A 15,186-nucleotide genomic window follows, 5' to 3' on the forward strand; every position below is an offset into this window, starting at 1 on the left:
GACACGCCCCGGCTTCGCTCGGATGGAGTTTAGAAAATTAAGGGGAAGGTTGAATTAAATTTTTCTCTCCGTAAGAACCATCCTCGTACTTCGTGGAGTATTATAAAAAAAGAATTAGCGAAATCGGTTCAGCGGTTCTCGAGATTTGCGATGAGCAACACATTTAGTGATTCATTTTTATATTGTAGATCAAAGGAAAATACATATATTATACGTGCAAAACGACTTCTCATGTGCCATTTTCACTTTATGTTAAATCGTCATGTCAAAAGTACAATAATTTTAGTTCTTATTTTAAATGTGAACTGTACTACCTACTTTTGACATGACAGTTGACCCATAGAGTTAAAATGGCGCGTGAGAAGTCATTTTGTACGGACTATAGCCTACTTTTAAGCAGGGACTGAATTACCGGATTTTTTTCATAGCGTTACCCAAGAACTGTTACCTATGTTACGTTAAAAAGTAACGATGAAAGTAACGATACTCGTATATCCGTAATCGCTAGATACCATTATTAATACCAATACTTATGAGTTATACCGGTAATTATATCTCAATCTAAGGACGCTGCCGTGTACCTTACCTATTGTGTACTAATAAACAAATAAATAAATAAATGTTTTATTTGCAAACTATTGCGTACAAAGTAACATCTTCGCTCGACGCGCAGTTACCGATAAAATATAACGTTAGATCGTATTATTGGTATACCGCTACTATTAACGTTACCTTTTTAACGTAACATAACGAATGTTTTGGTAATTTTAACGTTAAAAATTGAATAACGATAACCATCCCTGCTTATAATTATCTAGATTTTCATTAGTGCGTTGAACAGCCTATGAAAATATTTTTATCGCGTGATCAGGTGATCTTGTTAGTTGAACTATTTTTATAAGTATGTAGGTAACTATTTAAAAAAAGGTAAGTTGAACGCATTCTAAAACGAAGGTACATCGATTTCGCTCACACACCGTGTGAATCAACCGTTTGTGTGCACACAACTACATACGTGCACACTGCACATGCTAGGTAACTACGTGTAAATCACGTAGCATGTGCACGTTTTTTGCTCGGTTCCGTCCACATAAAACCAATGTTTCGTACCAGCTTACGAAAGGAGATTTATACTTCGTCTTTTTCGTAACTGGTTATTAATCAAGAATATTTTATCCGGGTTCGTAACGGAATAAGATTCAAATTACGTCATTTCGTAACCAGTCACAAACCGTTACGAACCCGGATAAAATATTCTTGGTTAGTACCCAACCAGTTACCTACGAAAAGACTAAGTATAAATCTTATTTCGTAGCTGGTTACGAAACATTCGTTACCAATGTGGACGGAACCGTTTGCTCAACGATTCGTTTAGAGTCTGCTGAAGACTGAACGAAGATAAACCAACAATCTAACTAGGGATTTATTCCCTGGGAGGCGAAAATTCACCATGCAATTCTAGAGAGGTTTTCAGTATTTATACATACATTAAGTATGTGAAAATAATTAAGTAAGTGATCAACATTCTGTTTTAATGCAATTTTAAAGCTAGTAAATGCAAACGGTATTAAAATATTAAAGGCCATAAAGATACAAAGGTTTTATTGAAATATGCAAAGGTATAAATAATAAAACAAAAATATTATTATATAAACAATAGTGGTAGCCATATTACGCACCTACTTATTCTGTTGTAGACTATACGATAACTAAGAACCTAGATAATGCTAAACCTTGAATGCATAACTTTTAAATAAAATATTTCGCTTAGTAAATTACAGTCCTATTTTCTTGTCCTGTCATTTAAGTTTTATGCTCAACAAAATTAGTGCGTCATTTTGCAAAGTATAATGTAGGTAATATTAGCGACAATCACTCATAATTGCTATCTAAAATATAGAACAAATTAATATTTATAACATTTATTTATTATTCTAATATGTATTGTCATTGGCAAATTTTGCCATATAATTAAAAGTCAGCATTACATTAAAATGAACTAAGTATATTATGTTTATATCATAATTATTATATAAATATTACTATCTATCATTGAGGATTCTTTATCACGACTTTTCACAATAGGTACAATATGTAATAAAAGAGCATAGAAAAATACTAATGAGGTTTTTTACCAGGTACCAGCCATTTATATTTTTTTCATTTCAATCTGTTGATAAATCAGTAAATAATAAATGTTTCTATTATATTAATGTTTGAAGTAATAAAACAATTTTAATTTCTTTTATTACAATAATTTTTGAAAAGTCAGATGATATTGATCTTGGTATGACTTATTATATACTTTGTACAGAGGGTGTAGCGTTTATTAATTTACCACAAAAGTAATATTTACATTAAAAAAAATATAGTAGGTACACCGTTCAAGCGGTTCCGTCTACGTAGGTAACAAACTTTTGTAACCAGCAATGAAATAAGAGCTTCGTCTTTTTGTAACTGGTATTAATCAAGAATATTTATCTGTTTTCGTAACGGTATAAGTCTGATGTCTTTTTGTAACTGGAACTATTCAGAAGGAACTAATTTAATTTGTCAAATAGACAAATTTTATAGTCAATTTGGCAAATTTCCAAGCAATTTCATAGTCAATTTAAAATTAAAACTAGTTTTCATTTCATAGTCAGTTACGAACCCAGTACCCTTACCCTAAATAAGTAACCAGTTACAAAAATACATTAATCTTATTCCGTTACGAACCCGGATAAAATATTCTTGATTAATAACCAGTTATGAAAAGATGAAGTATTAATCTTATTTCGTAGCTGGTTACAAAAAATTGGTTACCAACGTGGACAGAAACACAAGCTATAATTTCACTTAGTGCCCAGTACAATGTCGCTATTGACTCGCTGGGTCGTGGGTCACCTGACGCGTGGATCTGTTTCCTTTTGGGAAACGATTTAAATAAAACATTATCAAATCCGATGACAATATAGGGTGTTATTATATCGCTAGAAAAACGAAGACAGGTGATAGAACTGATGATTACTGATAAAAATACCACTTAACAACGCGAAACTTGTCGAATTATTAGGATGACTGATGAGAATGGTCTACCATTCTCATCAGTCATCAGCCAGAGCAGATAGATAGAAAACCGAAAGCAATACGCTTAAAATAAATGCTAGGCTCCATATTAACAGGTAGGCTCGGTTGGGTCCAGGATAATATGATCAAAAATAGTTTAATATAGATATTTCAAATTAATAGAATCTCAAGTGACTCATAAGAACGTTTGAAAGGTCAGATAAAATTAGTATTTGACAGATTAATATACCAGGTTAACGGATGCTTTTCAAACGCGGACTATTAATAATTTCAATCAATCCTGCTGGTGAAAACGTTTTTTACCAAATAAAAGCATACAGCTTTTTAACAAGTACAATTTTATCATTCAGTCTAGTTAAATTAAAAAAAAAGTACATCACATACTAAGGCTAACTAAGTGTACAATTTTATAATATTAGGTAGGTAATTACAATACATAATTATACAAATACAAGTCGACATTACTTGTTATCACACTGTGATCAGACTGATCTCCCCTGCTAAAAACAACATAAATCAAATTCCGAATGATACAAAAATATTCAATTGAGTACACGTAACATTACCACCATTTTATTTTTGGGACTTACTCTAGTGTCCTATACTTTAACAGTGGCAACCTATCTTGGTTACCACGACGGGGCACTCAGGTGTTCTCATCGGATGAATCGTCTGACGATGAGCTAGTGAGGAGGGTAGACGCCATGGTGAGTTGACGTCTGAAAGGCTCTCGAGGTAAACTTTGTTGCCCTAAAGCAAGTCTCCGCACTCCCATCCGTTCACTCTCAGGCAGGGATTTGCTGCATTTTTCTTCAGTTATCGCGTCACGTGACAAAGATCTGGGGGGGGAGAAATATAGGGTAACCTGTATCCCAAGACAAAATATAAGTATACTGACTGAGACTGAGACTGAAGATATATAGACCGTACTTTGACTTTGCACAGACTTTACTAAGATTCAAAAGAAATCAGATTGGTGTCTCTGCTATAAATCTGTCTCGTTTTATCTCTAGACAAAATCTGAGCGAAGTCAAAGTACGCTCTATAAATCTCAATCTAAAGTTATTGAATACTTTAACTGCTACAAATGAAATCATTTAAAAGTCAACATTTGTTATAATAAAGGGTAAGATACTGAAGGCAGTGGTTTTTGAGACAAGAAACAAATTCCGGAATGCTATAGACATTTGTAAAATATGATAGAGCACAGATTTTATTAAAAGAATAAAAATAAACTGTGTAAATGAATATAAGATCGCGTTAGTGTCAAAGAATTTAAAATTACGCACCCTGTTAATTCTAGCATGGATCCTCTTCTGCACTGTCCACGATGTGGACCCTGCATGATGCTGGCCGGTCGGGATGATGCACCAAGCGGATCAGAATGAGCTACATCTTCCATCAACAAAACCGATGGACCACCGAGGCTTGTGCTTCTTTTTGATAGAAAACTTGGTGGATGTCTCGATTGTCCATAATCTCCTTTGGATGAAGAGCTCTCGCCTTTAGTTGAATCTGCTTTGCCTTCAGAGTCCGATAGAACTGGTAAATCTGCAGCTTGCGTAGAACTAGAGCTCTCTCTTCGGAAGAGACCTATGATAGATTTTGGATGTTTTGGCTTCTCTATACCACCTATTGGGATGATGAAGAGGGATTTAAAAAGGGGTAAGGGAGACAAAAAAAAGTCGATGAGAATGTGTTAATATCGTAACATTAGGAACTAATGAATTTGTAAATAGAAACGTTGATAAAACAGTGCGGGATACAAGCTGTAGGCATAAGAAATTTAGAAACACGATTAGAAAAATAAATTGAGAAAAAATTTACTTATCACAAATCACGATGAAATAAAACAAAAAGTGCATTTGAAAAGCAGCATTAGCTTAAGAGGCTTATTTTAATAAAGGCCTGCAAGGACAATATAACAGAAGAAATCTCTGTTTAGAGATAAGCATTTCCAATGTAACTTAATTTATTATTACTTTGTAACTACAATTTTGGTACATGAAAAATAAAAATAAATAAATAAATATTTTTAAAAGCCATTTTAAAATTACCATGCACATTATGTTAACGCTGGCATCATGGTTGAACTTTGAAAGATTACAGAACAAAATCTGTAGTTTAGAAAAAACAGTGCAGATCATTTAAAAAAGTTACAGGTAGGTACTGTACTGTTATACTGGGATACAATAAATCTTTTTCGAAGCAGTATTTCAGAGTTTTAGTAGGTACATGTTTAGAGTAGGTATAATTAAGCTTCAAAACGCTCTCTTAGATTTGCATCGTTGTAAGACGTATTATTAAGTGAGAGAACAAGCAAAATATTCCATAAATTGGTAACTCTGCCAAGTATAATTTTGAAATCTGATCGAAAATATTGTAAAAATTTACATCGTTTGATAATCCGGTATAAATTATGACCAGAGCCCAAATCTCTGTATATTTTACCTAAGAATGTAGCAGATGGTGAGCTGTACGCCAAATACTCCTTATTGGAAGCCCAAGAGGGAAACTCCGATTGTTTTAGGGCGGTCGTCCCTTCGGCTTCCTCCCGTTTCCATGGCAACATAGTCTCGGTTGCCGTTGGTGTGGCGACACGAGCTGTTTCCGCCACCGTCATGTATGGTTCTAAAAATTAAAACAAATTAACATGTAAGCCACGGGAATGTACTTTTAAAACTCTCGACATCAGTATTATTATATTCTGTGTATTATTATATTCTCTTGGCGTTAAAATATCAGAACACTAACTTTTGCCGCGACTTTGTCTGCGTGATATAATTTATAAGATTATGTACCTACTTATATCTGAAAGAACTTTCGGAAGCAGATCATGATTTCTGAATCCAAACTTCTTACATCAAAACCTCCTACATTCAAACTTATACCTTAACTTTACCTCTTTATAAAATTGGTCTAGATCATTTGGTGTTGAAATACCTATTATTGTAATGTAAGAAATTTGTTACTGTAGGAAAAACTATATAGGTACCTAACCTTTATAACATCTACGCTATAAAGAAAATCAAAAATTTCACCTGGGTCTACCTTGAGGCAACTGAAAACGGTTGCTTCTGTTGCAACGTCTGCATTAATTTATTTGTGTAACTGTAATGGCAAATCTAAAAACTCTTTCGTTACAGCGATTAATAAAATTAACAATTTACCGTTGTCATCCGACATTCTTCTCTCGTCTTCTTCAAGTATATCTTCATTAGGAACTAAAAGAAGAAAAGCAATGTTTTTATTGTAAGATTAAAATTCGATGAATCCTAATTCGATAATCATGCTGCTAATATTTTAGCGACAGTTAACGAAAACGCTTACCTACACTATTTTGATGTTGGCAATAATTCAAACGGAAGTTTTAAGAATTCTATGAATGTTGTACTATTAAACAAATACTAATTAGATGAATGGAAATGAAAATAAAATAAACACTGATAATATAAATGCGAATAGCGCACGTAAAATGTTCTTACACGAGCCACATGCGATAAGTTTACACTGATATAGGACTTTTAAATACTCGCGATTCTAGTCGGTAAGTAAGTACCTAGGTACCTATTTAGTAATTGGTTTAAAGAATTTCTTATCTGAGTTTTTTAAAATATTATTTTGTATATCGCCTAATATATTCCTTCACTTACTAAATAAAATGAAATAGGTACATATTGTTGAATATTATCTATACTTTATAAGCTGAATAACATAATATAATAGCTTATACATATAAAGCATGGTATATATTAGTCCACAGAGAATACTTCTACATGGCATGCGAAGTTTTGGTACATTCGGATAACCAAAAAAGTATCTGAACATCACTATCAATAAAAAGCGTTAATAGATGTGATAAATAATAAAAAAAATTGCGCTCTAAAGTAAACCTTTGGTCATCCAAAAGCGAACAAGTGTTGTGTTAAACTCCTTTTTTTGCACATACCAAAATTATACGTGGATCTGTCCCTTCTCCACGGTAAAGATTTCTCAACAGCTGTCGGCAGTATCTCTTCAGGCGTTTTAGCGTACTGCTTAACGATTCTTGCTTTTAGCGGATTGAAGCCAGGCAAGTTAGCCAACTGATTTAGCAGAGAACTACTGTTCTCTTTATGCGAGGATGTCGGACTAACTTCGTTATATCCAGCTGATATTTTAGTATCGCCAGTTGTCGAGAGTTTTGGTTAATTTGCGATGCCACATGAAGTTGCCAGAAGGGAAGAAAACGACAATCAAACACAAAAAATGGTAAGAAGCTGATAATAGCAAGTAATAAATACCGTTAATTATAAAAGGATAACGTCACAAATTAATACTAGCCAACTTGAGCACTATTCAAAAGAAGTAGGTAGGTAATAAGGTTACTTAAAAAATAAAACAAGCGTCTAGTCTAAATTGATCGTATTTGTTAAAATGAAAGGAAAGGTTGGAAAATAATTATTATTTATTCATTAAATATTTTTAAACATGCTAAAATAAACGCAGGTGACTTTATTATCATTTTAAAAACCAAATAATTGGTCTTGAAAAGGGGTCAAGTATAACATAAAGTTCGAGTTAAAACAATATAAGTAAACCAATAGGTACATACCAAATTAATAATTCCAAATTATTTTAGTGACATTATAAGAGTTAACATGTTACAAGTGTAATAAAAATACAACATTTTATTCACAACATCAAAAATATTTGAACTTGAACATTTTCAGTAAAAGCAAAAATTAACTGCTGATGCATATCAATCGGTGACAATGAGACGAGCTCGTCCAAACCTATCCAGTCCAGGCTCGCGCACCCGACGGTTTTCGTACTACAGTCGTATTTTTTCGACATTTTGCACGATAATTCAAAAACTACATAAAAATCTGTTTTAGAATGCATAGGTAAAGCCCTTTTCATATGATACCCCACTTGATATAGTTATCTTACTTCGAAAATTTGAAAATTTCTAATTATTAGTTCATGACCACAATATTTTTTTTGTGTGATGTAAGTAACCCTCAATTCACGGTTTTCAGTTTTCCCCCTAATGTCTGCTATAAGACCTACCTACCTGCCAAATTCATGGTTCTAGGTCATCGTAAAGTACCCTGTAGGTTTCTTGACAGACCGACAGTCAGACAGACAAACAGACAACAAAGTGATCCTATAAGGGTTCCGTTTTTTCTTTTGAGGTACGGAACCCTAAAAATAACAAGACATCGTTTTGACTTTTTATAAACCAAGGTGCTTGACTGTCTAGAATCATATGGGCTTTCCAACTCTATAATTAGATCTTTATGTATGTTCAAGTTCAAAAGGGAAACACCATTGTGTTACATGCATAATACCTACGTGGGGATTTGGCAGTAAAAGTAATACCGCCATCATCAGCTTCACGGCGGGGCTGATCCTCGTCCTCTTGAAGCACCTCATCAATATAGTCTGTCAACAATACAACCTTATATTTTTTACTTTCCTATACCGTTAGAAGTGTTGACTAATACATAGTTTGCTACAATGATTGTCATTTCTCACTTGACTTGATTCAATTTTGGGAGTCGAGAAGAGTATGTCTCGATTCGGTGACCATCATTATATCCCGTACCGGAGATATTGATGGTATTGACAGTAGGTATCACAAATACTCTGTATTCTTCTCCTAAAAGCCTATCCTCAATAGCCTCAATAGCTCAACCAGTAAAGGAGTGGACTAAAACCGAAAGGTCGACGTTCAAACCCCGGCTGTTGCACTATTGTCATACCTACTCCTAGCACAAGTCTGACGCTTAGTTGGAGAAGAAAAGGGATATTAGTCATTTAACATGGCTAATATTCTTTAAAAAAAAAAAACTAATTCGTAATCGTAAAGCCCTATCTATTACTAGCTGATGCCCGCGCACTTCGTACCTACGCGTGGATTAGCTATTTAAATCCCGTGGGTACTCTTTGATTTTCCGGAATAAAAAGTAGCCTATGTCACTCTCCAGGTCTTAAATTATACCTACCCATGCAAAAAATCACGTTGATCCGTTGCTCCGTTGCGACGTAATTGAAGGACAAACCAACAAACCAACAATAAAACACACTTTCGCATTTTATAATATAGTGATTGTGATTTGTGATTGTTGAATTTGTGCACTAAACTACTCGTATGTCTCAAATATAAAAAGAAATCTAATAATTCAGTTCGACTAGAATGACCTATTGGCCAATCTAATATCATAGTTTATTATTATACTAGCTAGTACGTATTTACAAATCCTATTGTTTCTAGTTAAATAAAAATTACAGTATTTTAATCAGATCCTAAACACAAAATAATGTAAAACATCTAATCCGCACGCATGCAAAAAATAAATATTATATTATGTCCATTAGGTATATTATGTGCTCATAGACATCACATACTTACTATTACCTACATTTATCGAAAAAATTTCTCAATTAATGTCTAGTTCGATACAAATGGATACACCTACTATATATTACAGGTATCCTATAAGATAAATGTTAATTTTTCATTAACAAACTCCATATTATTTCAAACATTATAAATGTGAAAGTGTTGTCTGTTTTCTTCTCAAAGCCCATCAATTTCTCTGATTCAGACGAAATTTGGTACAGAGATAGCTTGCCCTGCTTGGAGAAAAATGCTAATTTTACCACGGAAAATCGGTGCACAGAGTTCAAAAGAGATTTTAAAAACTAAAATCCATGGATGATACCCACGAAGACATCGGTATCGTCAGTAATTTTATAAATACGTCAGTAATCTAAGTATATAAAGGAAAAGGTGACTGATTGACTGACTGACGGATCTATCAACGCACAGCTCAAACTACTGGACGGATCGGCCTGAAATTTGGCATGTAGATAGCTATTATGACGTGATAGGAAAGGATTTTTTAAAATTCAACCCGTAAGGGGCCGAAATATGGGGTTGCAATTTGTGTACTCCACGCGGACGAAGTCGCGAGCATAAGCTAGTTTTATAAAAGATGCTAAAGTCGAAACTCTAATTTACCAAAGAAAAGGCTTTTGTGAAGCAAATTAAAGTAATGATGGTATATTAAAATAAAAAATAAGATAATTAAAAAAAAACTTAATCCCACACGTGCATGCGATTGACACTCGTGATTATATTAAAAAATCATATGTACCTAATCTATAATATTTTGTTTTACCGTGCGTGAACTGTTTGGCCGAACCATTTGCTGGAATTCTGGGAAAGTAACATGATTCTTCCATCCTGCAAAAGAAATGACAAGTATTTTATAAAAGTTTCAATAGAGGAAAAAGTAGTTTCAGCAGTACTAAAAAATAGCCCACAAATACAAAAAAGATCACCTTGTCAAATACTTAGTTAGTAGGTACTTAAGAGTGTAGTTGCAGGAATAAATCTAAAAATCAGAGTCTTGATCACCGCCGCAATCGGTGTTTTACAGGATATATTTTGGAGAGTGTACTCAGGAGCTATTCGATCTTGTTACCCTCAACATTCTACCACCGTAACGCAAGACGCCGGGCGAGTTTCCACCCCTATGTTGTCATTCCATCTACGTGTACGAAACACTTTGCGTCCTCAATGCATGGAGGGTCTAGAATACTATTCCGAGATCAGTGTTTCCTCCCAATTATAATCCGGGTATCTTTAAAACAAGAGTGAATAGGCACCTTCTAGGCAAACGCGTCCCATCTTAGGCCACATCATCTCTTCCCATCAGGTATGATTGTGGTCAAGCGTGCGCCTACAATGAATAAAAAACAAAAAAAAATGTCAAGAAAAATGATGCTTTAACATAAAATATGTCAGTAGGTCCTACCTACATTGAACATACACCAAAACCAAGAGCTTTTATGAATATATTTGTCTTCCTCAATATTATTATCACGATTTGGTTGAATACTTGCCTGCTTTCCTCGTTTACTGCGCTTGTGATGATGTTTTCTGTCGCCCACTAATCGCCGTATATTCATATGAGTCTTATAGTTTACTTGTGTTCCCAAATCCCGATCGTTTACAGCATGTCGACTGTAGCTTAACCGACGATGCTAGTGAAATTTTTTTCTAGATTATAATATTAAAGATAAAGCTTTTTAGGATAATTGATAAGATTATTTAACAAAACCGTAACTTTAGTTGTAAATTGACAAATATAGTTACCATCAAACTTTACCGCAATAAAATTAAAGCATCCGAAGGATCGTAAGATTGAAATAAAAAAATATTTAACTGTCCTAAAGTTTATAGCTAGTAAAAAATATACCCTTGACTTGATGATCAAGAAGATAATGATGATGAAACTGATTATAATAACAAAAGAATACATACACGGCGATATGGTTTGCAGAGTTCTTCAGCAAGCAGATGATGAATTCTTGCATCAGTTAAATCTTTTTTGGACGGATTGTATTCCAATTCCTGCATATCAATATTCCACGTTGAGGAATCTAATTGACTAAAGCTTGGGCTGAAAGTTCAATACCTTTATCAAATAAAAACACTAAAAAATTGACGAGTAAACGGTTACCAAATATTTTAATACGAACCTTCCGTTAAAATTCGCGCTTGTGTAGTTCTTAAAAATAGCTGACATTGATTCTGCACCAGATATGTTACCGATCGTTGATGCATTTCTCTGCATATACTCGATTGCGTCTTTCATTGCCAGTTTGGAATAAGTTTCCAGAATTTTAGGTTCAGCTCCCTATAAAACGTTACGAGTATTACAATATAAACTTTGCAATCATTAATGAGGTAGTAAATCAGATAACAGGGTTACCTGATAATTTCGAAGTAGGAATGGTCGAATAAATTTATTGTCGAACCTCTTGAATTTATCTCTTATGTGATGGTTACCGTGTTTTCCCAAAATATCCTCTACTCCTGCCATTAAATGATCCATAAACTGGAATAATAAAAATGTAACAACTATCATCATTTAATACTTACTTAAAAGAAAATTGTTTCTCTACGATCTTTTAAATACTCTTATAAATACTCATGCGTTACAATACATATCAATATCTTCACTGGACACCCATTATTGCAATCCCATATTGAGTAAACATTGATCGCAGTATCGCTGCAATGATTCATATTCGTATTCAGAATGTTCTTGACATCTTACGAACCAGAGTCATGTCTGATTGTTTAGTCTGGAAAGTTTTAAGAGGCTAAACTTTTTATGTTTATTTTCACTTAATGCGTTTACGTGACCGCGTTTATCTTCAGTATAGCCACATCTATGCGCTATCAATATAAATTAACGCTAGAAGAAGGTTCCAAATACGTAAGATAAATCTAATTTAGGTGAAAACAAAACATCGTTACCCTCTCGTGTATTCTTTCATTCATCGTGGGTTTCCTCTTCTCCACAGTCTTCACATTTAATATCCTGACCAATGGCTTAATAGTTATCCCCTGGATGAACACGGTGAAGTAAATAACTGCTATCGTAGTGGTTACAAACATTGGCTGAAGTTTAACCACTTTTGGATCTATTAATAGCACCAATGCAAATGCGACCGCGCCTCGGAGACCTGGTTCATGTGTGCATTGAGAAAATATAGGCCATGGATGTATTACGGTTCATAAAAATTGTTTATTGCTTACACAGATAAACAAACAAACACGTCCTATTTGTTTGTGCCCTTTTCTAACTTCGTCGAATACTGCGTGTTTTTCTGGACAGCTATTAGAACTGGGTCGGTAATAATAAATAATTGTAGTTGAACAATGTTATTTTATGGATGGTAAAGTGTATTAAGTAATTTGAACAAATTAAAGGTCTACGTGAGTAATTGTTTTCTTATTAATATTTAACAATTCATGTAGGAACTGAACTATCAAGACAGTAGATAGTTCTAAATAATTAGCATTAAAGCATATGCGTTTTCATTAATCTAAAGTAGATGAAGTTGTTTGTTTGTTTATTTGCATACGTAAATAAATTTAATAAGACACCTTACCTCCGTAAGACATAACAAACTTTTCGACGGTATTCAATTTGTGCAGACGAAACTTATTTGCTACCGCACTAAATATGTACACTCCTGAAACAGACATTTTTCAATCATGATAAATATACTTAGCTAATCCCCGCTATATCTAATCACGTGGTTAGTCGAAGTAAGTCACGATAGTTTAAACGCTAAAATGTTCAGTCACATTTTGTTCGATAAAATTAACATTAAGTATACTGATCCTTAGTATATTTTTAATATGGTTATGGTTGGAGATATTATTTAAAAGGACCCACTTAATCAAGAGAGATAATCAGTACCTAGCTACAGTAAAATAAAGATAAACAACTAATCATATATAACTATCAAATGAATCAAAGTTTTTGGTAAAGAAAAGAAGATAAATTTTCTTACCTATTATGCGATAGACTGAGCAAAAGACTATAGTCAACAAGACAAACCACGTGTTCCAGTCATGGTTTTTGTTAACAGTGGCTACCCCAAGGAACATGAAAATGATTGTTTCAGAAGACGATGAAAGCATTTTCATCGTGTATTTGATCGTGGTGTGTGATTTGTGCGATATGTTGCCCTCTACATAGTTTTTCATTGTTATGCCACAGAATGTTATACTGAAATCAATTTATACTTTTAATCAAGTTTACTAAAAATCGCATGTGCAGAGAAAAAAGGGTTTGAATAAGTATTTAATAAGAGCAATATGGAAAATGAATTCAACTAAAAATTGCAGTGATTGCATTTTAAACATTTATCTATGAATTTACTTATTAATAATTTAACATGTAAGGCTAAAGGAATCCATTATGTGAAGAACGTACTTAACATCGCTTAAAATTTGAAGCATAAATTAATATAATTAAACAAGTAAAATGACTTACGCTAGAATTCCACTCATATGGAACATTTCAGCATTCAGATACGCCAGATAAGCCATGACAAATATAAATATTGGTTCTATGACTCTGACTTCATGTGTAAAGCGAGTCACAAGGCCTGTAGCGAAACCCCACACTACTCCAATGCAGGTGCCACAAACTGCTACTACTAAGAATGATGCAAAGCCGGCCAAGAAATCTGTATACATGAGTCGTGAAGGACCCATCTCCCTGAAAATATAGAGTCCAATACAAGCAATATTCATGATGTAAAATTTCTTTTTGTCCATCAAATATTCAAGCATGCCTTATAAATCAATTCCCTTTAGCCATATTTTTATTTAGAGGGGTGCTTACGTATAGGCCTCAAACATGTGATAAAGGACAACAGTGACTGCATCATTTAGCAATGACTCTCCAAACACTACAATATAGAGAACTTCATCTACGTGTATCTCTTCAAATACCGCTAGCACTGCGACCGGGTCTACAGCTGATATGAGTGCTCCAAACAAAAGCATATCCAGTAACGGTGTTTGACAGCCAAACATTCCTGATTGACCGCAAGCCCATAAGGATGTACCTGTTGTAAAATAAAAATCATCGTAAAAGTTGATTACGATAAAACATAATCTAATCGAAGATTATGGTGTAAAACCTACCAATAGTAAGCGTATTAAATACTGTCCCAACTACCGCAAACAAAAGAATAGTTCCAAGGTGATCGAAAAATAATCGATTAGGCATAAAATATCCAGCATCCAATATTATTGGTGGTAGCATATAAAGAAAAAATGTATCAGGTGTCAACGGCTGCACGTGAACGCTGTGCGTACTTAAAAGTAGTGCTCCAATTAGGACTCCCACAAAAATAAGAAGACAAGATTCCGGAAACATTTTTGATAATCTTGGTGCCATATGAAATCCTGTAACAAAAAAATGATTTAAATATCTTTGTATGCAAAACTTTTTATTTATAAATAAATAATTAATCGATGGTTGAAATGCATTGATTTCATTGATTTTATGATTGACATTGTAAGTCTACTTGCCAAAGTCAAAAAGTCAAAACAAACACACAAAAATAGCAAATTGTTATAATAAATTAATTTTGTAAATTACAAGTTCAATTAATTTTCAATCATGTGAAACGTAACTGTGTTGTTCGCACATAAAATAATCTTCTGGAAGAAGACATCAAAAACATTGTGTGTAATTAACATTGTTCCAGCCATACAAAACGAAATTATTAAGAAGTGTCGATAAAATA

At 33.6% G+C, this 15,186-nt stretch overlaps 1 protein-coding gene across 1 annotated transcript in view; it reads right to left on the bottom strand.

The window, feature by feature from the left end:
• Positions 1–1,585: 1,585 nt before the first annotated feature.
• Positions 1,586–15,186, bottom strand: part of Nhe2 (Na[+]/H[+] hydrogen exchanger 2) — a 54,124-nt gene continuing 40,523 nt past the window's right edge. The window contains 18 exon segments of the mRNA XM_069503012.1: positions 1,586–3,908; positions 4,359–4,701; positions 5,521–5,700; positions 6,240–6,293; positions 7,019–7,219; positions 8,407–8,496; positions 10,239–10,268; positions 10,271–10,303; positions 10,962–11,106; positions 11,387–11,525; positions 11,605–11,762; positions 11,838–11,963; positions 12,389–12,597; positions 13,027–13,110; positions 13,435–13,652; positions 13,920–14,147; positions 14,274–14,499; positions 14,579–14,842. Of these exon segments, the coding sequence (XP_069359113.1) occupies positions 3,716–3,908; positions 4,359–4,701; positions 5,521–5,700; positions 6,240–6,293; positions 7,019–7,219; positions 8,407–8,496; positions 10,239–10,268; positions 10,271–10,303; positions 10,962–11,106; positions 11,387–11,525; positions 11,605–11,762; positions 11,838–11,963; positions 12,389–12,597; positions 13,027–13,110; positions 13,435–13,652; positions 13,920–14,147; positions 14,274–14,499; positions 14,579–14,842 (2,921 nt within the window). The 3' untranslated portion in view covers positions 1,586–3,715.

This window comes from Maniola hyperantus, chromosome 14, assembly GCF_902806685.2.
Source record: "Maniola hyperantus chromosome 14, iAphHyp1.2, whole genome shotgun sequence".
In the NCBI taxonomy this organism is placed as follows: domain Eukaryota; kingdom Metazoa; phylum Arthropoda; class Insecta; order Lepidoptera; family Nymphalidae; genus Maniola; species Maniola hyperantus.